This window comes from Copidosoma floridanum, unplaced genomic scaffold (assembly GCF_036245765.1).
Source record: "Copidosoma floridanum isolate Cflo_tuat_1 unplaced genomic scaffold, Cflo_Japanese_pri ptg000019l, whole genome shotgun sequence".
NCBI classification, from domain to species: Eukaryota; Metazoa; Arthropoda; class Insecta; order Hymenoptera; family Encyrtidae; genus Copidosoma; species Copidosoma floridanum.
In genome coordinates this window covers 7,598,936-7,625,299 of record NW_028321896.1, presented here as the reverse complement: position 1 = coordinate 7,625,299, position 26,364 = coordinate 7,598,936, and the positions used below count along the sequence as shown (strand labels likewise).

Below are 26,364 nucleotides of genomic sequence, written 5' to 3'. Positions count from 1 at the left end.
TCATCATCATCATTATCATCATTATTATTATTATTATTATTATGATTATGATTTCATCATATTATCATTTATCGTATTATCGTCTATCTATCATTTATCTATTGCACGTACGGAAACAGTCGATTTATATAAATATTGCAGTCTTAAAGTCACGATGCGCCTCCGTAGACAAGTTTAGTCCTTCACGAAAGTTGTGCCGAAAGATGGCAATCACGGCGCGCTCCGCAAATTCATTTTCCTATTTTATTATTTTTCTTTCTCCCATTTATTTATTTGCTATTACTATTTTATCTTTATTTTTTAATATGCATCAACGTGGCTACTTTATTATTTACTTGTTTTTTTTTTTTTTTTTCACTTCTGCTTAAAAGATAAATCCTATTTAAATCGATTATACGCTCGTACTCTCCGACATTTGTTTTTTCATCGACGAAAATGCAGTGGTGTGTAAAATTTTTTTTTTTTTCAACAGTATAAAGCTTTCGAGGTACGACTCGTATCCGCCTAATACTTTTATTTAATGAATAAACGAATGAAAAGTACATGAATTAATTCAATCCGACTTTTATTCTGTTATTCTTTCATTCGCTTGTGAAAAGGTTATGTTTTGGCACTGTGCGTATGCATTTAATCAACTGGCTCACGAAAACTTAAACCCTATTATATAATAATAATAATGTTTGTACAAATATCGATTGAACAAAAACAAAAAACTATGGCTTGCTCTGGCTCTATAGATTCAGTATCAACAGTATTATCATCATTTATCAATATGCTATTATAAAAAACTAGGATCATTTGTCGGTTTATTATCGCAGCTCGGTTTCAGTGATTCACATTATTAATATTATTATATTTACTATTTTTTTTGTGTGTCTCTCGTTTATCTTCATATTTATCTTGTAGTTCTTAAAAAACGTCGATATTAATTTACCTTTCTTATTACTTCCCTCTCTTACTTTCCTCATTATTTTTTTTTTCTTTCTTCATCTTCACTTTATTTACGAACTATAGTATTTGTAATTATTGCAGTAACGATAGATTTCTTTCTTTCTTTTTTTTTTTCCTGTTTCCCATCCTCTACCATTCAAGGAATCGTTGCATTCCTCTTGCTCTGTAAACAGACAGACAGACGCACAAATTCAATCATTCTCATGCTAACCTTGCAGCTATATCATTTCTTCGTTACACTACTAATATAATATTAATAATCATCGTCGCTGCACGCACTCCCAACCATACATGCATACATACATACATATGTAATAATAATTATTATAATACATATATATGCGTGTGCACAGTCGCACTCGACTCGCACTTATACGTAATACGACTCTCTCCCGCACCTTCGAAGACGATTCTACGGTGCATGCGTCGACATTGTCATCTCTGCACCATCACTAATGTCGTCTTGATTATTCCAGTCGAGAGCTAGCAAGGTATGTATCCATCAGCATCATCAGGAGATAACAGTGAGGTTAGGTGTAGGGATGAGGGAATGACGGTCGAGTTGTCGAAGTAATCCTTACTCTCGAGAGCATGTTGCACTTTCATTGACTAGTTTTGTGTGATTATAATTCATCGCCGCGAGGCAACTCGAGGAAAGGGCTTAGGGTGGGGGCGGGTGGCAACAGAAGGGGCTGAAGGTTAGTGCTGCTGTTGTCGTTTGCTTCACGTAGTGGCGTGAGAGAGGGTTTCACATCATCATTATCATATGTAATCATCACCGAAATGTTGATCAGCGCTCGAGTCACGGTATGTTGAGCTGCAGTTGCGAGCCGCTGCTCAGCCGGTGACGCCGGCCGGTAGACGAGAGCAGGCCGCAAGCTGCAGTGCCTGCGAGAGCCGTGCCGGCGCGCCTCCCCCTGGCGGCTTGCAACAGCAGTTGCATCAGTAGCTATTGCTTGTCGATGCCGTCGGCGGCCCCGTTTGGTCCGCCACCGCCACTAGATGGCCTGCCGGGGCCCGATGGATTGCTGCTGTTGTTGGCGTTGCCATCGCGCATGTGTTCGCGGGCTATGTGCCGGCGTACAGTGTTGTTGCGCGTGAAGGTACGCGAGCAAAACGGACAGTGCACCCGGATGCCCTGGTGACGCTGGCGGATATGAGCTCGAAGATTCGTCTCGTAGCCGTAGAGCCTCTCGCAGTGCGGGCACTTGAGCTTCTTGCCTGTAACAAATCGGTGATGCAGGTTCGTTTTTTTTTTTTTTTTTTTCAATCACGGATATTTTTATTTGTGTGCATTATAAAAGAAATAATCAACATTATGATGATCGATAGAAATGCTGGATGAGTCGTTAGATGGACCGACGTGCGATGACGAAGCGATGAATCGGTTGATGATGCGTACCCGTGAAACATATAATGTAATAAATATGCGATGCCGATTTCTTGTACAACGACCGTAACCTTGGATAGAGATATTTTTCCAACAAAGCTGTTTGGAATTTAATTCCAGGCAAAGGGGATCGCATTATCCTCCTTGGCGCAACGGGACAGGGATTTTGTTCGCGTCGGCCTATTAAAGGTACGGATCGGGAAGTAGAAAACTTGCGCGTTTGTAGCTTTATGATCGGCATCGTTCGAAACTTGTAATTATAGTCTTTTGCTTGAAAAAAAAAAAGAAAATCCACCCGAAAAACAGAAAGAAAAAAGATAGACGCAATACCCCGCGGAAGGCATCATCAGATACGCATACGCACCAACACACATATACATATACACGTAATCGCGGCGTTAGGGGGGGGGGTTGGCATTAGAGGAAAAAGGTTAAACCACACGCGCGCATACAGCGGAGGGGCCATTGGCTTCTCCTCTCCGTGCGTGTACATTGGTATATATATATACAATAAAAGCGGTGCACAAGGCCAAGCAGCAGAGCGCGCGCTCCTTACAAATAACAGCCGGCTAATTTATTTGCCCATCCCGCCTCTTCCCCTCCTCCCCCTGTGAGCCCGTAACCATTACCTCTTTGCTGCGCGCGCGATTGAGTCATCGCTCAAAGACCTTATGCCTATTTCTCTCGCTTTTCACAGGCATGTACGGGAGAAGGAACGAACAAACGACCGGTTTTTTTTTTTTTTCGTTTCTTGCCTTTTGACGTTACGCGCGTGTACTTATAACGCGGAAAATGAAGACCTTCGCGATCGAGTATACACGGGATCGTGGTGTGTTGCAACCGTACGGAGGGAGAATGATCCGGAAAACAAGTTTGGTCCACGTTCCACTACAGCGGTCATCTTTATACATGAGACACGAGTGGGCAGCACACTAAGCTTAACATTTGGTTTACACGTGATCTACATGCCGTGAGCTAATCTTTTTTAACAAGGAGGAGGCGATTATTATCATTTTCTTTTCTTTGTTTTTTTTTTTCTTGATGGATTGACATGTAGTTTTGGAAATGTAGAAAAGGAATTTGTGAGGTGTATTATACTGTGGTGCAATGTATAGTCACAAGATAAGTAATTGGTATAAAGGATGAGAGGGGCGAGATTGTAAGACTTTTTACTGCCAGTGTTGATATATATAACGAGTGGGAAAATGTAACTGCGCGCTCAAGAACCGTAAGCTATTCATTGACCCATATGCACAGCGTGTTCGAATATTTGGTACTTTTTCCGTGCACCAGTTAGGTAGTTGTACATCTACACTTTGTCACACCTGCCCAGAGCCACGTACCCTGGAGTACTACCCGCACCACTTCTAAAGGGTAAAGATTAAAAAGTGCCCACCACATCTGGTCCACGGGTTCCAATAACATTTTCGAAAAGTCATCCCATATCCTCCGAGGCCTACGTGAAAACCTATGCCGTTGTACACACGATACACATACGAGGCACTTTTCACCGCTCGCTCATTATTACATGGTGTATTGTATAGATACTCTCGCGCATGTCGCAACTACGGAGCGATGAAAGCGAACGAAGGGGAAAAAAAAGGAATCTCGCTGCAGGAGGTGCTGTCTTTCTTGACTTTACACTGATACCCAGTGCTCCCGCTCTCTATTGTTGCACACCCTCACACGAGTACAAACAAATTGTCTATTCGAGTTGGATGTAATATTTTATATATATTTACCGCTGGAAGTGTACGCGCGCAGGCATACATCAAATTTACCAACAGCCCATACACGCATACAAACTCTCCTTTTCACGTAAAAAAAAAAAAAAAAAAAAAAGTCAGCTGTCGCTAACGCGCGGGTTGCAATATGTATGCGAGTCGGTGGCGTTTCACGTGTACGCGCGTGCCCACTCGCATACGGTATATTTGTCGTCTGTTTTCGTCTAGGATGCTCTCTCGACTCTCTGCACCGCTTGAAATTTTTTTTTCTTTCTTCACTTTCTTTAGCTCTCTCACAACAAGAGTACTTTTGCTCACATGCGCGCAAGCTTTAGCCAACTGCGTATTTTTTTTTTTTTTTTTTTTTTTTTTCCTCTCTGCTCCCCATTTCGCGCGAGAACGCATACAGCGCGCCGTATTATATATATCGTACACGCGCGATTTTTCCGCATGGGCGCCCTTACACCCTTCCACGCGGTCGGGTTCTTTTGTTCGGGTGATTGACGCGTACTGCTACTTTTGGGCGCATGTGTTACACCTATATGTATACACGAGTGCAAGATTTCAAGGTTGGCTGAAAAACAAAAAAATATTCAAGTACGGATCGAGAATCGCCTCGTTTCAACCATTGCGCTGTATGTACATTTAGCTTATACTTTTACTGAGCACATAATATATACTTGCATCCAGTGTATTTTTATACATATTTACGTGTGTGGATTTAACATCAACATAATCCAGTGCATTCGCGTGATGTATGCATGCGTGGAACAAAACGTGCAGTAGAACAGGTTGAGATTTGGTCAGACGCGCGTTAAATCTTATAAGCAACGCCGATCAGGATATCCTCCGACGTACTTGGACAGGAGTAGAGAGATAACTATTGTTATTTTTTATTCGCGTGGAGCAATGAAAATACACATGCAATAGCGGAGTCTCGAAAAATGATCACCTGTAGAGCTCGCGTGCATATTTGAAAGTGCCGGCCTTGGCCTTTTCTTCGAAAAAAAAGAAAAAAAAGAAAAGATTTCGAGCTAGAAAGAGTATAAAATAATCCTACGGGGAGAGAGAGAGAGAGAGAGCATCGGTGAGACGAAAATTGGGTCGTGGCGTATATATAACGAAACGGGAGAGAGGCTAAGGTATATGTTGCGAAACTCCGCCAGCATCCAAACGGTTCGAGTGTAATACTCGTATATACCCCTCCCTACCTCCCTCCCCCGGCCCTCCTTCGCGATAGCTTTCTCTCGTCTCGCTCCTTGGATATGCCGTACATCTCCTGGGTGTGTATATATATATATAAGCACATGCCGTTCCTACTCCTCCTTTACTTTCTCCTTCTCGCGTACGTATAATATATAGGCAATCCTGACCCTTTTTCTCTCGCTTTCCATTTTCTGGCTCGATCGACTCGGCTGTATAACCTACTTATGGCAGAGACGCGGCCACGTGGTGACGCAATACCTTCGTCGCGATTTTTTCACGTATGGGGGTTTTGACGCGTCCCGAATAATTTGTGATAACAATAAACTCCCAGTAGACACGTGTCTTTTCATTGACTTCTCTCCCTTTGAGGATCTAATGTTTGCCGAACGATTTTCCTCTCACTACGGATCTTTGATCGAAAAGGGAACGCCATATCACGGATGTACAAAAGTAATAAAAAATAATACGCTCAGTGGGCTCCTTGAACTTGAAAACCTAGCTCCCATCCGAAAGGTGGCACGTATAATGTAACATTAAAACACACGCGTGTGTGTATTTTACAGAGTCATTCGGTTACGTAACGACGTGGAGTCGCGAATACTTTTGACGATTTCAAAGCCAAGGCCGGAAGGAAATCATCGCATCGCCACTACTTTGGTACGTCATTCGTATATGTACGTACGTGAGTATGGACGCACAATTTATAATCGGAAATACGTTACGAGGATGAATCGTACACAACTTTTTAATTATGTATATACACTTGACGAGACTTTTGCTCTTGAAATTGGAGACGGTGTGATCCCTGAATCGATCCACATTTTGTAAAAAATCATTAGATCGGCCCACACCGAGTGCTCATTTCATTTAACTGACGTTTGCATCAACGCCGAGTACATAATAAAACATATCGATCACAAGTCACAACCCTTTAATGGCCCAATAAAAAGAAAAAAAAAAAAAAAAAAAAAAACGAATACTCGCAAAGATACCCACCCACATGGAACTCGAGATTGCAAATCTATAGGGAGGAATTTTGCCGAAAAACTTGCCCTCTGACCTCCACACGTGCCTCCACACCGAAACAAGGGGAAAAAAAAAATCCACACGCGCAAAGAAAAGCTCTCCCACCCCCTGGCGATAGCCGCCGAATCGCCATCATCAAGTGCAAGTGCCCCTCCCTCCCCCATGTGTATAATATCCTCGTAGTCTGAGCCCGCAACCCCCCCCCCCACCCACCACCAGCTCCTACGTACAGTTATACATACGTCCTCTGTATATATATCCTTACGCAAGACGTGTATATATCTACACCGGAACGGCAGTGGCGCGTGTGCGTAATTTTCTTTCTTTTTTTTTTTTTTGCGAAAGCCCGCGACGACGGCAACGCCCCCGCGAGGGAGGGTTCGGGAAGGGCTGAGGAGGTAAGGAAACTACAGTTCCTCCTTGGCGGTGGCGGTGGTTATATATATGTATAGCCGTGCAGGCCTTGACCCATTTTCACCCGGTGGCGCCAAATCGAGCGCGCCCGGCTTACTTCCCCGCCTCTCCACCTTCTCGCGTCTGTCCCCATGTGCACGCGCACCCACCCACGCGTATACGCACATAAACGTTTGGTGAGGCACGAGGAGAAGGAAGGAAGGAAGAGAGCCCTCGAAGTAGGCGGTGGGTGTGGGCCCGAAGGGAGTCGAGGGGAAGAGACGACCGTCAGCCGTTATTCGCAACGCGCCTCTGGTATGGAGCGGGGGGGAGCCGTAAAAAGAGAGAAATAAGGTGGATGGGAGGGAAAAGGGAAAGATGTGTGGTAGGGGGGGATAGAAAAAAAAAGGCCGGATGAAGTGCGTGCGCGCGCAGTGGGGGAGGAAAATCAATGCGCGCGGTGATGGGCTGCAGCGCGGTGGTCGTCGTCTGGGTATATCCTGTTCCTCTGCAGGTTCGGGAAATAAGGGACGAGTTTACGAACTTGATCGAGTTTTCCCTCGAGCGATGATGCATCAAGATCAGGCGGTAACCAAAATGTACCTTAAATTGGTAAAATTTAACACAAGTGCATGGACGATTATTGTTACTGTTTTTGCAACGATTTCGTACGTTGTTTAAGTACGTTGGATGTAAAATAGGATGCATTTATAGCGCCTCTGTCCGAATTTCCTGAGCTATTAAATCAAAGTACTCCAAAATATTGCACTCTTTCTAATAACAAGTCAAATACGTACATATGTATATGCAGATGATACTCATCGGTGAAATTGAAAGCAAACAAAAATGACACCCTATATACCTCAATATTTCACGTATTTCATAATATGTGTAAGGACCACTTGTATTGCACACGATAGAATTGACCTGCAATTTATTCGTCAAAGGGATACCCAGGTACATAATATCATATCAGCGTGTCATTTTTTTTCAAACGCGTATACCCACCAATTACGATTTTTCCCCAAGTCTGTATATAAATATACACACGCGATCCCGCCGAATTCGAGGGGAGTCGGTTTCCCCTCGAGCGCCCGGGCCCACCCTCCGCAAAAAGAGAGCAGAACTCGCGTCCCTCCGTAGAAATAAGCTTTCGCAAGACAGACACAAGCGAAGCCACGTATCGTGGGAAGGGAGAGAAAAAGCTCGCCCTTGCTGCTGATTATTTGTCCCTCTCCTTTTGGCCTATGCGCCGCACAGAGCAGGCCTTCCTTTTCCTTTCGCTGCGTACCGCACATACGCATAGTACCTATACCCAAGAACCAGACCGACCTCGTGCGCGTCCTCTTCCCGATTCACTCTCGAGTACACCCCCCACACCCCTATATATTATACACAGTCTGTCTTTGATATGCTCTGCAGTATACATACATTTCAGGGAGATCCACGGGATCGAGCTGTACAATGGTGGGTGTATATTTATGATACGAAGGAGCTCGCGAAACGGGACGAGCTGTTTCGTTGTGCAGTATGTGCGCACTCGAGAGGGTAAGCGTATACACGTAAGATGCACAGGGTGTTGATGCTAACTTTCGTATACCTGTGAACCTGGATGTACTTATATGCATTTTACCACGTGTGGGAGTTTTTTAATTCAACAAAGCGCGCGACAATCGTTGTATACCCATTGTTTTCTTAAGTTTTACTTCATTTCATCCCCATATATATACGACGGGGAGATTTTTCGTAAAATTCGAAAAGCTATCGAGCACATTCCTCCTCTCGCAGCGACTTTCAACGCGTGTACTACATCTACATGTTGTGTTAGCACCAAGTTACGTTATAATATGTTGTACGGTGCGTCCGAAAACTCGGCACGTGCACTCACACACGCGTGCAACAATGTACACACGCAACTCATTTGTACGCGCGTAATTGTAACTCCCACCGCTCGTTACTCTCGACAAGTTCACAAATACATATGGATCTATTACAGTCTCGCGAGGAGGTGTACACGCGGCTTCTGTTCCGTGGTTCGCTAGATAAAAGATCTTTTGCAATAAAAGTCTCATTATTTATTTTTATTTTTTTTTTTTTGCTATCGCGTGACTGGTGCTTATATCCTTTCTCTCATCCCTCCCTCCAATCGGTGTGCTATACCCGTCTCCTCTTCCGCACGCAGATCCAAACGCGCGCGGATAAAATGGCACAAGCCCCGCTTACTTTCATCTCCCCCGATCAATCTTAGCCCAACGTGTATACGTGTATCTTTTTTCATGTACCACGGATGCATCGTCATATACATTATTGTCGTACATTATAATACACATTATGTACCTACCGAGTAATCTTCGCCTGCGTGTACGGCATACATATTAATTATATCGTGTACGAACGAAATAAAGGACAAAAGAGCCCAAGTGCAAGATGCAGCATAGCTTGGCTGCTGCACATATATATAGGTTTTGTACGCGATGATGCTTGCAAGCAGGTGGCGCGACCACACGAGCGCGTCATAAAGCTCCGGAGCGAACGATAATATGTGTGTGCACGTGTAACGCATCCACGATTCATACACACGTATATGTATAGTCAGAAAGAGTAGGGGAAGAAAAAGCTCCGTTTGTTTTTTTCCACAACTGTGAAGCTTTTTTTTTTTTTAATATACTTTTACAGACGTCCGAAGATTTCAAAATTAAATTAATTCCTCGTTTGGGGGTATGAGGCAAGCGAGCCCATGCGCGGTGGTGCCCATTGAGCACACAGCACTCCGATGCTCGATTCGGGGCTGCAGTTGGACGCAGAAAATTTTCGACTCACCGAGAGAACGCCAACGAAGACTCTCGTGATTTATTTCGATACGTAATTTTAAAAATCCTGCGATTCTTTTCCGTCTGTACGGTGTATTGGCAGAAAAAAAAAAAAAAAAAATTTTATCTGTGATTATAATATTACATGGGTATTACAGGAGAAAAGTCCACGCATGTAGGTACACATAGTAATGCTGTAAGGAGAGGTTGCGAAATAAGTACACGGTCCACAAGTAGCTTAGATGAGGCTTCGAGCCCTGTATGGAGGGCTGTTTGGGATTACCAATGGGTTCGTTTGACACAATGATCAACTCGATGCGTATGTTCTCGCGATTATGGGCGTATAGGTGCAATCACATAATTATGTCACGTGTAGGTACAAGTCATAGCCAAATAGTCGTATCTTTGTGATTGTTTGGTTTTATAACAGCAAATAATTAATAAAGAAAAAAAAAAATCCGGATGGCGCGAGCTTAAGCACCGGACAACAAGAAAAAGGAAGAAAAAGGGCCAGTCGCTTGGAAGGGGGGAAAATTGGAGTAACCAAAGCCAACAGAAAACAAGACTCCCTGTACACACGTATATATTATGTACATATGTGTAGTTTCATCGCGCTACACCACCGCGAGAGTTATCCGACTTGCTGATAAGACGCCAATCGTACGCGACCTTGCGACGCAATCCGCGCCTCGCTACGAATACACGTGGGGGGGCACACACACGCGCGCATCTATCTGTCTCCTCCCCAAAGGAAAGGGGGGGTGGAGAGCTTATATGGCTCTCCGATGTGCGGGTGGCGCGAGCGTCGTTCAAGTCGTCGCCTGCGTGACCCAGTTGTGCAGGAAAACCTCGTCGAGCAGACGGAGAGGAAGAAGAAAAAAAAAAGAATAGTCGCGCCAACTTGTTCATTTTTTATTTCGGCGTGCTCCCATTGGGATTCTTATACATCGATATGGCGCATATATTTAAGCGCGCGTCTATATACGCCTCGATCGGTATCATTTTCAGGGTACGACTATAAGCTCTCTCCCCTCCCCCCACGATTAAATCACGCGTCGTGTGACTGATGCGACGTGACACTCGTACATCGCGTGTTATCGCATATGGCAGTATATTACATACATCGCGTGTTTATACATGCAGTTTAAAGCCCGTATATTTGTATACATCTCGTGAGACGATGGGTAAAAAAAATATATCGAGATTCGTAGGTTCGCGTCGAGTAATCCCACCGTCGTGCATGAATTCAACAAAAGTTCCCTATATATAATATACACGCGGAGGCAAAAACCCGCGTCGTCCGATTCATCCGGTACACCCATACATATACGTATACCCCCCGAATCATCCTGCACTGATTGCGCGAATCGATCCCCTATACATACGAAGAAAATTAAACCCGGACGTCGTACCTATGTACATATATACGTGGCTCGTCCCCTGCAATCAGCATCAAACGCTTGGGTGTACATACCGGAGAGATGCACTCCCTCTTTGTACACTGCAAACTAGCCCCGTGTGCTCCTGTCGAACATGCACGATGGGTGGACTTAATCGAGTAAAGTCGCGCGCTCGGGATCGTTTTTACAGACGAGAGGGTCGTAGGGGGGAAAAAAAAGTGGACGAATGGCGTTTCATTTCGCTCGCTCTGAAAGCGCGCACGTACATGTATATATGCATACCCGTTGTTTTAAGTGTACAACATACACATATGTATTGGAGAGGAGACGCTAAAGTTATTACCTATGCATATATACATCCTGTATCGAGATCAAAAGTATACGTATACGTTTGCTACATAGAAGTGCATCCGAAGGATGATACCTTGTCATAGCCGTGGGCACACAGTTGGACCTACATATTACTTACTCTCGCTCTCTCGTACAGCGAATTTTTGACGAGCGCGCGCTGAACCGGGAGTTGTTATTACATTATTTTGCGCCCAAGGGGCGTACGTTACGTGCATGGGAGCGCCTTAAAACAAAGGGTAGACAGGGGTCTCGTTGAAAGCTCCGAGAGAGTTGGGGGTCTATCGAACACTACGTGATGTACCATGTAAGTTTGGGTGAAATTCCAAAATGTAAATGAGAGAAATTAAAAAGCCTGCACCCGAGGTCACGATTTTCCACCAAAGTTCACTGTGAACGCGAGCTACAGTGTACCTTATATACCTAGATGTGGATGGGGTTGTTGAAATGTACAAAAGTGTAGTATACATATATACCTGCAAAAAAGTGCAAAGGTATAAACATCGTGTAGAATAAATCACGTACTCGAAGAGGTGTATACCAATAACACAATGAGCATCCCTTTTTCCCACACCATCACCATCACCTGCAATGTATGTATATATAAAGGACGCACGGAAAAAGAGAGAAGAGCGCCAATCTTATACATACACCGTTTGCCTCTCTGCATGTAAGGCGTATATATATATGGTACACGCGTTAGACAAAGCGCGTACATACACACGTGGAGGAGATATTCAAATTTAGACGAACGGGGAAGAGGTGGAGGAGCGAGGGGAGCACATTTATGCCACGCAGTGTACATCCGGTACGGTATGTAGGTATATGTATATATGGGCCGTGTAATGTACGTCCGTGCGCCCACGCACCGCGGGAGCGATAAGCTTCGCAGTGTACATCACGTGAGTATTATATGTATACTGGATGATGTGGACGGGTTGAAAAAACAAAAAAAAAGAAGTACAACACGGTAGCAGCAACGTATAATAGATATACATATACACTCGCGGTACGTGATCGCTAGAGGAGATATACACGAGCCTATTGTGTTTCTGTGTGTGTGTGTGTGTCAACGATGACCCGTTATGTTGCGTATACACACCCACATACATGCATATAATATATAATTAGGTGTAACACGGAGGAAGCCGAGCGCTTGCACATTTATAAGTACATACTTGTACGAATGCACGGTGTGTACGATTACGCGTCCGAAATTTTCATGTGGCGTAGGGAATTTCTACACAGTGTTAAATGCGAATGGTGTGGGGATCGAGCGGAATTATGTTTTCAACAAATCGATGGCTGTGTGTATAACGGGTTGAAAGAGATAAGTCTCGATCTTGACAAGTGTTTCTGTAGCTGATGTTTTTCGCGCGATGCAACGGAAAAGAGGTTCAATTATCGTTGGCCAAACGAATAGAACAGAAAAGAGAAATGCGTCGAACACGTCGGTCATTTGAGCCATATACAAGGGTATCCGTACTTGTACTGCCAAAGCGGACGTCGCTTATCACGGAATTGATGTTTACACTGCCGTAAATCGAGGGACGATTTTGCGAGGCTCTTAAGGATGTATCAGGCCCCTATGACCCAAACGCTTACCACACAATCGATCAAAAGACAAAAACTACCCCGCGCGTCGTTCGACAACCTCGCAAATGGTTGAAAAAAAAAACGCGTATTACTTGTGTATCTATACCACGCACCAAAACAAGTCAGGCTCCTCCGACAATTTTTCATATTCATTCAGTCCACTCGTCGGCAGCCCCCCTCTGCCCCCCCCCCCCCCCCCGTGTATGGCGATACAACGCGAGTTTGCGACCATCTCTCTTTTGCACCTACGCGTGGAAAAAAAAAAACAGGAAACGAGCGGCCGAGCATGTACAATACATATATGTACATCCGTGCGTGTACGATGTGCATGTATATGTAAAGGCCGGGCGCGGGACTGGCGAAAAAACGCACGCAGGCACCTCTGAAATATAAAAAGGGGTTCGCTCTTTGCGTGTGGGGAAAGAAGAAAAAAAAAAAAAAAAAAAAAAAAAAGAGCGTGCGAGAGAGTAGGCAGAGGCGGATAAGAGCACACACGCGCTCGGCAAAGGGGGGGGGCGTGGGGGGCCGAGGAAAAAGCTCGAAAATTAAAAAGCGCCCCCGCGTAGGTATATAAATCGCGGAATATTACGCGCGGTATATATCACTCGGAGGGGGGCAGCTCGCGCACACGTAAAAGTTTTCTCTCTCGGTGCTGGCTGCAGAAAAAGAGAAAGGGAGGGGGCTTGATTCGGCTCAGGATATCCCCAACTATGTGCTGTATGTTTTTACGTATGTACGCGTGTACGGAGGCGCATATCGGCGCTGCGCGCGATCAATACACCCTCTACTACGCACCGCGAGGGAGGAAGGAAAAGGGACGCTGTGGCTCTCTCTCTCTCTCCCCCCTTCGTCCGACCGTTCGTCCACGCCAGTCCTTGTGTGCGCATATACCTTTGAAAAAAAAGGGGGGAAGAGACGAAGAAGAAGGAGAATAGACGTATACGCGAATGAGCTTTCCTTCGTGCATCTGTACGAGGGGGTGGAAGAGCTGCAAAGGGAAGGGGGGTTGAACTGGTATGGATATCGATTGATTGTTCTTATTGCCAGAGCTGATGGATGCATTTTTATTTCGATCGCACATGGAAGCTGAGGGGTTTGTTTTTTTCCTTACCCTTAAAGAAGGAGATGGAGCTTGCGGGAGGTATGCACATGTGTGCATGTGAAATGCAAGGAATATGTCGGTGGTAGCGAGCTTTGGCTTCGCTATACATAATATTTTATACAATAAAACTGTTGCATCTACACACTCGTTCCTCAATTAATTTTCACGGTTGTATAAAATAATGAACGAGTCCGTAGGTACAAAAATACATTTGCAGCGAACTACATATTGCATATATAGTATATTATGTATACGAGATGTTAAATACCCGTGGGTGGCTGCTCGAGACAATAAAACAATGAAATAAATCTCAAAAGTGTAACTGCAATGCACAATAGTTGCGAGAAACCAGATAATTTAATACTAGGTGTATAGCGTATTGAAATCTAAAATTGAATACTGATTTTTCTTTTTCTTTCTTTTTTTTTTTTTCCTCCAACGACACACTCCTCACGGATATATTCACCGCGGGTATCGGTGAAAAGTCGCTTCAAGGAGTTTATGTGTATTATACACGAGTACAATAAGGGCCATGTTCTTTGGTGCGCGTACATATTATATAGGTACACACATTATCCAACAGTAGAAAGTCGAAAAACGACGTTACAAGGTCGGCCGTTTGAAATCATATATATTGTGCACTAGACAACCCGTGAGCGCCGTTAAAGGAAAATGATGCAACTCGGTGTCAGCGATGGACTAATGACTCTTTTTTTTCTTTTTTTTTCTTTTTTTTTTCTTCTTCGTTGCTTAACACACCCGAAAACGAGGCCACAGCTCTCCATCTATTTTCGTCGGCGTGCATCAACACCAGCAGCAATCAGATAACTCAACGGCGTATAGCACCAGAGCAGCATACACGTCGGTATATACACAGATTAGATATTATTATAACGCACATGGCGCGCGGTGGCTCTTTTTTTTTTTGGCTCTTCGATCGCTTTACACACTCGCATGTATATAATAGTGATGCGCGCGCCCGCGGGAGCAGCACAAGCATTTGGACTGCATATATAGGTATACATACATCATATGGGCGCGCGTCCATGACCCAGATTAGATTAGATTCGTTGAAGGCTTTTTCTTTGTCTATCAATGCATACGTAAGTATAAAGTGTATACAACACGCGCAGTCGATGCTGGCTGCTGCTGCGCCGCTCTATAATGTGTGTGTGTGCTTGGTCTTGTATCACTCGTATCCGTGTGCGCTCTCGCGTACACCGCATGTGAATCGAGCGCTTGCGAGAGCTCAGCTGCGCGGTATATATATTATGCTGTCGTTTGAATGTATGTATACCTATATGTACAATGGAAATGTACCAATCGCGGCTCAAGGCTGTATGTGCGTACAAATATATATATATATAGTACCTTACGAAAGTGACTTGGAAGCGTTGTATCATCGCTTCTTTCTAAAAAGCTTTTTTTGGGGTATCACGCGGAGCTGTATACCTATGGGTTGGCCCGCGAAGCTCGACTCTGACGTGCCGCGTATCGATTGCCCAATCTCGTCCTAACAAAAGTGCATCTCGCCACTGTTATCATTTGTTGTTATATATCACTGCTAATATATGTTGATGTTAATGGGGATATACAAGTGAAGCAGCAATTCGGTTAACAAAAAAAAAACAAAAAAAAAAATTGACTTGTAATAATTGTCAGTGAATCCACATTTTATGTATATACATGCACACGTGACAGAGAGTGGATGGGCGCGTGTGTCGAAATTAAAGGCTTACTTGCACCGTGGGTGGGAGAGTAAAAAAAGGTATTTTACGTGCCGCACATGAGAAGATAAAATAAAAATGTGTGCGTGTATCGAAATATCGATAAAGCAATGCGATGTGTCATTGCACTTGATTAAAATTTTGAAACATTAGGTGTACAGGTGTACCTACAACATACTCGTGTATGTTCTTCTTTGCAATACATACACACATACATGAGTATAAATATAGGTAAAAAAGTTGATTCAAAAGTGTCTAATTTCGCGTGCACGCGTTTATATGGACAATTAATTATTTATGTGAGCTTTTGAAGGCGTTAGTCATGACTACACGGACAACTATAAACTTCTTTTGCAGCGAGCAATCATCACTTGTATACAGTAAAAGAAAAGAAAAAGAAAAAATCAGTCCACGCGTGCATAATCGTACCTATATTATATATTTGGTCCTCGATCGGGACGACAAAAGCGCTTGCAGCTGAAAATCTTTCACGGGACAACATTAGTGCGCGCGAAAATCATCTATATCTGCACAGAGTGCATGTGCAGAGGAACATATATACGTACATATATGTATACATTTGTATGTATGTATATATTTGTATGCATACTGTATCGTGGTGGGGTGGGGATGTATACCAACCATCCAACCGCGCATGCATCGCTGCTGCAGTGCTGGCGAATCGCGTTGCGAATATAATGCGTCTATATTGCAAAGAGTAGGAGGTACAACCTCCTCCGCCCCTTTTCGCGTGCACCGTCGCAATGGCCGGTCCGTCGGCGAACCCTCCCATCGCGCGAATCGTCAAGTATATAATATATGCACCGTGGTCCTTTTTTCTTTCTTTCTTTTTCATTATTTGTCTTTCATTGTCGCTGCGTTGTTTACTATGGCTCCGCTGATGTGTACAATTTTTTTTTTTTTTTTTTTTTTTTTTTTCACGAATCGTCAATCATTTAATCAAATTTCAGGGCTTGGATTTGGGGGAAATAAAAGTTTACACTCATATGCGTATACATACGGTGCAAAGCCAATGAAACCTAACGCGATAGGGCCCTCGGAGCGTTAGTACGGGATGTAATGTGTGTGTAGACGCGACGATGAGCTCGTTGAGCCGTGAAGCCTGAAAGGAGGAATCCCCAAAAAAACAAAGAGCACCGCCGTCTCTCTCGGAGCTTAGGCTCAGCTTTGTGGGTGAGTTCCCTCCCCCCCCCCTAGCCCCGATTTCGCAGCGTGTACAGTTAGTTAGGGAACAGCCGCTGAGTCGATGGACTTTTGCCGAAAACTTCCACCCTGACTGCGTCCTCGCGCACCCCCTCATTGGCCGGGTCCAGTGAAAAATTTTCGTGCTCTAGCGTGGAGAGGATTCTTTTTTTTTTTTTTTTTCCTTCGGGCAAAAAATCAAGCCTTTGTGCGCTAAAGTGTCCACCGCGGGTGTATTCACTTTCGTGCATTTTTGGGGGACAAGAGGGTAAATGTATATATATATCTAAATGCGGAGCCTTGGATCTTACACTGTACCGCGAGACGTATATATATATACACATAGCCATAAGCGTCACGCTCGGCGGGGCGGTCAGTGGTGCTGCACCGCTTTGACGGAGTATACATATATATGCGTGCATTTCCTTTGTAGTTTGAGCCGTTATAATCAAGGGGGGTCTATTTCGAGGGTGTCGAGCTTCTCGGAGACGCGACACGTGCGAAAACGTCGTCCCTCTCTCCCTCTTTCAGCTCTTCGATTATCGATGGTGTGCAGCGTCAAAGAGGTATAGGGCCGTTTTATTGGATCTTCTGTACCTTTATATAAATATAATGTATACGTTTCGAGACACAAGACGAGGCGAAAGAGTATAGGGGGCCGTTTTTTCCCTTTTCCTTGGCTCTTCAAGTGTACATGACGGGTGCACTCTTTTGAGCGCCACTCGGCCCACTGATGCGGTTATACCTCGGCTTTTACATTTTTTTTTTATCCCGGCAAACTATTAATAAATTTTTCCCTCTTATTGCAACAACGCGTTTCTTAAACTCTATTTTTTTTTTTTTTTTTTTCTTTTTTTGTACGATGACGAACATATATTTCCAACAGCACCGAGAGAGAGAATAAAAAACATAATGTACAAGTAATACAAAGTGACCCATGGAACCTTTTAATGTCTTTTGGAATGGTATTTTTTCTTTTTTCTTCACTTTTCGCGATTCTGAATAATGCAAAGCTCGAATCCCTCATCTTACATCCTCCTTACAGCATCGATATGATTATCTCAGCACCTTATGTTCAAGCTATAACGTTTATGTTTTAATTTTTGAACGAATGTAATATCAAACTGTAAATGATTATTTTTTAATCTGTAAATCTCTAAAATCAATGTAAGACTTTACTCAATAAAGTATGCCAATATTGGGCGTACATTATGCATCCCGGGGACCATCGGTGCAATACAATGCATAAGTACTATTAGTAGGGGGAAAAAAAAAATGAAATTCCAATAACCCAAAACGCGTATTCCAGTCAAACACGAATAGAAAGACTCTAAGCCTCTCGTCAAAATGACCGATCGTATAATTATATACATGCATGTTAAAGGTGCGTCCCACTTTCGATCCTAGACATACATATCTAATGCTAATATGCACTTGGCACACAAAAATCTCGGCTCCGGGCGTATAATATGTATAATAATTACAGTCGCCGTGTTATTATACACACGCAGATAATAGCTTCCTCTGACGCAAGCGCATGTAGGTACACCTACATGGGTAGAGAAGAAAAAGAAAAACGAACGCTTATACATGTATGCCACCGCAACCTGCACGGACAACTTGACTAACGGAATAACACACACGCACATAAAGAGAGAAGGGGCCTATTGCGACACACCGTTTCGACCTACTTAATGTTTTTTTTTTTTTTTTTTTTTTTTCCGTCTGTCGGGCCGATGGTGTTTGTGATGCAAGCAAGGCCCCCATCAGCTGCATTTCACGGATATAATATACCTGTTCCCGGCCCGCTTATAATTTCTCTTTCTCATCGTCGCCCGTTAACTAGGTACCTATATCTTTGAGCACCGCCGACGTTCCTACATGCATGACCTACCCAAAAAAAAAAAAAAAAAAAACCTTTCACTTTCTCTTTTAATTGGACAATGCAGCCTTATACACTCCTTTATACATAGATGCAACGTCAGCTGGGTTGTATATAGTAGGTGCAATATATATATATATATATATATACAGGGATTACGCGACACCGACAACGTGGATCACATAAGTATATGTACATGTACATTTTTAATAATGTCTTTGTGAAACAACAACAAAAACAATAATCACAAGTTATTGGTAAACGAGTAGCATTTGGTGAAAAAGCGTGACGATGAACGTGACGTGTGCATGCACCCTTATACCAAATTAAACCACACCCCATCGGAGTAAGTACAGTTGCAACCCATAAGAACGGTGGGGGGGGGGTGGATGAAAAAAGGTTTAATGAGCGATGAGTGAGAGAGAGAGAGAGAGAGAGAGAAAGCGTGAAGAAATAATATATAGGTAATGTACTCACGACCGTCGGGCGCAGTGACATAAGTGAGCTTTTTGTTGAGCTTGGCCGTCGAGGACCAGGATACGGGAGACGTGGGGTCGGTGGGACTGAGTACTGGAGTGGTGCGCGAGGCGGCAAACTTCGGGCTCCTACCTGGTCCCGTGGCCCCGGCGCGGCCGTTGGGCGGACTCTTGCCGGTCGGGCCCCGAGACGTGGACGGTATCGAGGGCGAGAGCGGCGACTGCGAGGACGAGGTCGGCGAGGACGAGGGCAGTGCGGGCGGCACCGACGACGGCGGCGACGACAATTGCTGCTGCTGATGCTGGAGATGGTGGGAGGTGGTCGAGGTGGACGGCAACTCGACGTGGCTGCTGTTCACGTAGCCGTGCTGGAGACTGCTGCTGGTGGTGGTGCTGCTGCTGCAGGGCAACGCGGCGACCGCGCCCTCGTAGCTGCGCTGGGCCGAGCCGTACAAGCCATCCGAGCGCCTCGAGCTGCCTATGCTCAACCCGTTAGCGCGCTCCCGCTCGTCGGGCTCCTGCTTTATCCGCAGATCTGCAAAGTTATTACATCCCCCCCGACGAGTTTATTGATTTTGTTTTTTTTTTTTTTTTGTTTTTTGTTTTTTTCACATGACGATCGGAGTAGAGAGGAAAAAGCATCCGTACCTTCGGCGACGCCGTCCTTGTGCTCGGCGTTGCTGCGCTCCCGTTCCTCGGAGGCCTCGCGCTTAAGCTCGCGCTCGAGCTCCGTGGGCGTGTGGGGCGCAGTTTGCGGATGCGTGGGCGTATCGGCGTGGAGGCCGAAAGGCTGGAACAAGTGGTTCTCGAGGATGAGCGGGTGGGGCGCCGAGTCCGGCCGGAAGGCTGGGTTGTCCCGCAGGACCGAGGCTCGGTTGCCCAGGCTCGTGCCTTCGATCTCGTTCGGCGACCTGTTGCTGAGACACACGGCCATGCTGATTAACCCACTTGCGTGCATCCTTTTGCATTACTATATCATTATTGTACAACGTGTCTACTGGTGTCATTTTGGGAGGGGGGGGGACCATACAAGCGCGGGGGTTTATCAACGTGAGCCATCAGATCGGTGTATATTGGGTTATTGGAAAACGGTACCATAAATATATACACCTTAATAACACACTCGTTCGTTTTACGGGTCAAACGATGGAAACAAAAATATGTTGGCCACTTGGCGACGTAATAACACCTCATCATCAGCGATTCCCTTTCGCGATGGCCTTCTCCCCCTCGGGTGTATCCTTGTAAAGGTATACGGAGAGAAAGCGGGAGAATTTCAAAACTGCAAGAGGGAATCCTTCTCAAACGTTATATACGACCGAGTTAGAAGGAAAAAAAAAAACCGGACAACGTGGAGGTAACAAAGGAAACACAAGATGAGGAAAAAAAAAAAAAAAAAAAAAAACTCATCGGTTCTGGTAGCTTTGAATGCTCAACTGTTGCGTATAGAGCCGAGTAACGGTACCCGAAAAAGGACAAGGTATATAGGTATACCTGTATGTATAAAAAAAATAGTTTCTCGCGGTAAAAGTTGTTTTTATCACAGCTACAATAGGGCCTCTCCCTCCCTCACCTCATTAACCTCTTCTGCGGACTGTCGTAGTAGTGCGCGGTCGAGTAGAGGCTGAGAGGATAAGTCGCCGGGGCAGGCGAGGGCGGATCGGGTGTCGGGGCTCTGCGCTTGAGGTGCCGGTTCTCCGGTGACTCGGCGGCGTGCTCGTTGTTGTTGTCGTTGCAACAGCCGCTCGGGCTGCTGCTGCTCGTCGAGTGGCCGCTCGTGCTCGCGCTCCCGTTGTGATGCAGGTGGCCATTGGGAACGCCGGCACTGCTCTGATTATTGCTGCTGCTGCTGCTGCTGTTGTTCTGATGATGATGGTGATGATGGCCATTGGGGTGATGGCTGCTGGTGTAAGGTTGTTGCTGGTGATGGTGGTGGTGGTGGTGGTGGTTACCGGCTCCGCCGCCGGTCGCCGGTCCGTTGCCGCCCCCACCGCCAGAGGGCCCGTTGCCACCGCTACTACCACCACCGCTGCTACCACCCCCGCCACCAGGTGGCGAGCCCCCGTTGTCGCTGTTGTTGCTGCTGTTGTTGTTGTTGCTGTTGTTGTTGTTCGGCTCGTCCTGTTCACGCTGGGCGGCCAGCTTCGACTGCTCCATCGACAGGCCCTTTACCTTTGCGGAGTGAAAAAAACACACACACAAAGAATTTCACGTGTGAGTATATAATATTATGGTGATGCGGAACGTGCAAGTTCGGCGACCCCTTCCCCCCCCCCCCGTCCCGTTGGTTCTAGTGCTCCGGTTGGTAAGGATGTATTCGGGGAACAGCAGAAGACGAGAGCCGAAAAATTGTGGATATACATATTATATACAGGTATAAGCAACGCCATTAGACGCGCTCGGTTCCCGGAATACATCGCTTCGATTTCTCCCCGTTGCGAAATATTGCACGCGCGCCGCTCCCGAATATATACACAATGTATAGGTGAAATTTTGTTTCTCCTCTCTCTCTATGGGGGAGCATCGATATTTTCACGCCGGCTGCGTGGAACGGTCGTTTTTTTTTTTTTTTTTTTAATTACCTGCAGGTTGTCGGCGGCACTGAGGAAGGTGTTGAGCGACTCCTGGGACACGTGTACCTCGCCGCGGTACATGAACTCGAGGAGGGCCTCCATGTCGCTGGCGCTCGTGCGGTCGAGGTAGACGATCATCGCGCCACCCGACGAGCTCGGCGACGTCTCGAATATCTCCTGGAAGCGTTTGCTGCACGCCGCCAGTATGAGCTTGTGCGCCTTGAATATTGTGCCTGGTGTGCGGGACAAAAACAAAAAAAATATACGGTCAAGGGATACGTTACAATAGTATGTTTATTTTGCACGATATACATCATCGTGTTTCTTTTTTTTTTCCAAGGTGCATTATTACTTTGCCGAATAAATGATCTGTTCACATGATACAGGTATAGTATATTTATATACGTGGCACTCGTGACTAATAGGACCTCTATAATTCACATCCTTTTTTTTTTCTCTATCTTAATAAAGTATAATATTTCCGACTCGTGCACCAACATTCACCAAAACCACCGATCACGCGACGCTTACATGTATAATTATATCCTATTTGTATCCTAAATACGAATGCAAGGGGGACCCGTATTTTTTGTGCACGTCCCACTTTGTTTTTTCGGCACTTTTACTCTCCACGAGCTTATTCATTACCCGTTGATTTTTTTTTTTTTTTTTTTTTTTTTTTTTTTTTCTTTCACATACCCAAGCCTTTGTCCGGCCGAAGTGAAGGCCGATCCCGGAAAAGATCGGGGAGCCCCCAAGTGTATACCCGAAAACCTCATCGCCGGTATAGAAGCGCATTTGAATATCGCACGAACGGATGACGCGGTTTTGTAGGTACACCAAACAATCGTCTCTGCCTAATGGGGATACGCGAGATTTCATACAAACACGTGCAGCTATCGGTTAAAAAAAAAAAAAAAAAATTGTGACGACAAGTTTCTCTCGGTGCTTCTCTTTGTTTTTTGTTTGTAGCAGCCGGAAACAGCTCTGCTCTGCATCTCGCGTCTCTATTAGTACACACCCACGCGTGCAAAGATAAGATCGCGCCATTGTTTCGTCTCTCGCTCTTGTTTTTCCTTTCTTGCTTCTTCCCGCCGCTTTTTTTTTTTTTTTTTTTTTTTTCAAATAGAAATTGTTCCCTGCTAATCGTCTCTTTTTCAGCACACACCGAGAGTACTTTAAACTTACTTATCCCGATCGTGTTGTTAAAAATACGCAAGAATTAATTGCAAACAAAAAAATCACGGCCGTTGAACCCAACTGTATTGGGCCGGGGGTTACCGTCCTTCTGAAATTCGATACACCCTCTCGCACGTATCATGTGATGTAGCACCATACGCACGCATGCACTATCGCAAAAAAAAAAAAAAAAAAAAAAAAGGTGACCCTTGGGTTACTAATTTAATTTTTCACGTATAAGTGGACCGTCATCGTTTACGTGGGTTATAGGCACACATTTTATCCATATACACGTAAGTATATTGTGGTATAGCTTGGCCTCTCTTCTCACGCTCTTTTTTATTTGTGGGTACTCTTTTTTTTTTTTTTTTTTTTTTTTCTTCTATACCTCGCCCACACATCTGTGCGGGAAAGGGACACACATGCAGGTTCGGTACACAATATAGTTCCGCGGAAATATGTACAACACACCCCTTCTGCCTCGGCTCTCCTTCTCCTTATTTTTATTTTCATTTATTTCCCCCCCCCCCACCGCAATAGGGCTCCTTTCAGCTCTTCTGTCATACACATTTACATAACGCGCTGCACCATTGTACATAGCTCGGCGGGTAAGTAGGCCATCCCACCGCCAGGGCTGGGATCGCGTTTTTTACGGCCTTATAATTGACCCGAGACCCGAGCCGTAATGCTTGTGTACACACACATACGACGTGAAACTATGTACGCGTGTTTTTCGGGATGTGCGTATACTTACATAGATGCTCGAGCGGCCGCGCGCATACTTGATGAGCGAGCTCTACTATATATGCATACGGGTAACACGATATAATACTTATATTTTTATAAGGTGCCATTTGTGCTGTGTTGCATGCGCTACCATCGGAAAAGGTTTCCTTTCGCCGATGTTGCTGTACATGTACTCTATGCGATCCTAGGTACCAATCCTTTGTAACCCTTTTTTTTTTTTTTTTCAAGTCATGCGCCCCCTTTTGTATGCACAAGTATATCGCGACATGTAGGTTCGTGACATACGTAAGTTTATAGACGCGGTTGCTATTGGTGGTGCACGTATAGGTGTATGCAAATGTACGAAGATGCTGGTGGTACAAAGGCACATTTGTACGATGTTGTAAGTATAATACTGCTCTGATCTCTGAAAGTTCTTGAGAGTATATTTATAGAAGTTGAGCAAAAGAGCCATTAGGTAATCGCGAGTTCAGGTCCGAACCGCCGACTGATATTTGCAGAAATATATACACATTGGTGCATAGTTTACAAGTTTTGCATTATACGTATAAGCATATATATATGTCGATAAGTATACACTTTTACACCTGATATCGGGATTTTTTGTTATTTCCCATAGCGTATCAGATGGAAATCCACGACAAGCAAAAGAAAGATGGTACGGGTTGTCGAGAAAAAGAGGACTGGTATATATATATTCCAATGTGCGCCTCGAGGAAGACACCTGCCGCTGTCATCACCGCACGGTTCGTTTACTCCCCTCTCTGTCGTCCTTGATTTCCTAAGCCGAATAATAAAAGGCTCGTGATGCATGTACGCGTGAAGGTAACATATAACATAACGGGGGAAAGTCGGAAAGCCGAGAAGTCCAAGAAGCTTATAACGCGGCAACGCGATACGCGTGCGATGTAAGTGATACAAGGACAATGACGAAGGTGGGCATCTAAGAAAATCTTCTTTTTTTTTTTTTTTTTTTTCATTTACCCGTTTTCATTGTTGTCGGAGTTTAAAGCTATATAGATGTACACTTACATACTTAAATACGTATTACATGTTTACTTGTGGATACATTTGCATAAAGTGTCGAAACAATAAAACCCAGTGTAAAGTAACAGGTATAAGCAATTAAGGTAAGGTATATATAGAAGTAAATTAGTACATGTGTATAATTAACGAGTAAGTTTTCCTCCCAGCAACGGGTGTTGATGTGCGATGCTCTCTATACATCACGTTAAAACTCTGTCATTGTACACACATTATATTACGCACTCGAATATTATACACTTACGCCAATACGAATAAATGTATAAACCCCGCGTGGAGACTCAACGCGTTGGCGTTGCATCGATCCGTGCATTTGTATCAACTGTCATCGATATATCATACGTGATCTTCGAAGTGGAAAGAACACATATACATTGTACAGTACAATACTGCGCTGCTGTATGTTTTCTTTTTTTGTTTTACTGCACGAGCGCCAAAGTTACCATTATATTAGACGCTGTCATTAGCCAAAACGGGGACCTTTTTTTTTCAACGTGTTTTTGGGCCCATATAGCGAAAGCGACGGGGAATACCTTAGTATACGCGCTTGCATACAACATTATCACCACGGTGGATCCAAAGTCGCGCAACCACCTTGGGACTACGTATGGCGCGATCTTATCACCAACGCGGAAAAAGAGACACCTATACTACTTTGTTTTTTTTTTTTTTTTCCCTGTTCTCGCATGCGCGCGTACTTATATATATATACGTATAATGCGTGGCCCCCCCTGAACACACTTGATAAGCTGCAGAGGCTCGCAACTGACGCGTGTGTGCTCTCGTGTACAATATGCGCGCGTGTCAGCGTTCGACCCTCCTCTCTTTTTTTTTTTTTTTTTTTTTTTTTGTACTTTTGCACGAGAATCAATTGACAGCCGCTCGTGTACGTAATAATATACATGTGCCCGGAATGACGTGATAAGCTGCTAGCTCGTGTGTACATGTTACACACATGTGGGGCAGGGAGGGGGGAAGAGGAAGGTCAAAGAACTTGTATATTCAATGATCACGTGTGTGTGTGTACATATAATTTGCGCGCATCAGTCGATTTCACTCCCGTTTATCGCCATTGTTTTTCTACTTTTCTCTGCATTTATATTTTGTGCACTCGTTGTTGTCACGCAACCAAGACAAACCGGACGATCTCACGAGGCTGATCCCCTGGTTTATAGCGAGCAAAAAAAGAAGAAAAAAAAAAAAAAAAAAAAATAGCTAACCCCGTTTCGGGCGAGCACATCCCTCTGTGTATATACACGCATGTGTGCGAGCGCGACGCGTATACACGTGCACGATCGATCGGACGCGACCTCGAGACTCTGTTTCCCCGAGCCCCGGCTAGCGTGCGTGTAAATTATAAGCTTTTCCGCCCGAAAAGAAAGCTCGCGACGGAGGGAAGCAGCACATACACACGTATATATACATTTAGAGGAGGAAAGGAATTATCGGGAGGGCGGCCGATGACCCGTGGCTCTCGTGCGTAGGCGTTGGCTTTGTGAAATATAGATGCGAGTCCCATAGAGTGGAAGCGCCAATAATATGTATACGTGTGTCTCGTATAAATATACGGCGATAAAGAATTGCAGG

General features: G+C 44.7%; 1 protein-coding gene across 1 annotated transcript in view; it reads right to left on the bottom strand.

The window, feature by feature from the left end:
- The window catches only part of chinmo (Chronologically inappropriate morphogenesis), a 76,253-nt gene continuing 49,889 nt past the window's right edge, over positions 1-26,364 (bottom strand). Inside the window, exons 3-8 of the mRNA XM_089593249.1 lie at positions 21,817-22,040; positions 21,291-21,406; positions 20,808-21,008; positions 19,883-20,145; positions 19,236-19,769; positions 1-2,172 (exon numbers count right to left, since the gene is read on the bottom strand). Of these exons, the coding sequence (XP_089449375.1) occupies positions 1,901-2,172; positions 19,236-19,769; positions 19,883-20,145; positions 20,808-21,008; positions 21,291-21,406; positions 21,817-22,040 (1,610 nt within the window). The 3' untranslated portion in view covers positions 1-1,900. The remainder of the gene's footprint in view (positions 2,173-19,235; positions 19,770-19,882; positions 20,146-20,807; positions 21,009-21,290; positions 21,407-21,816; positions 22,041-26,364) is intronic.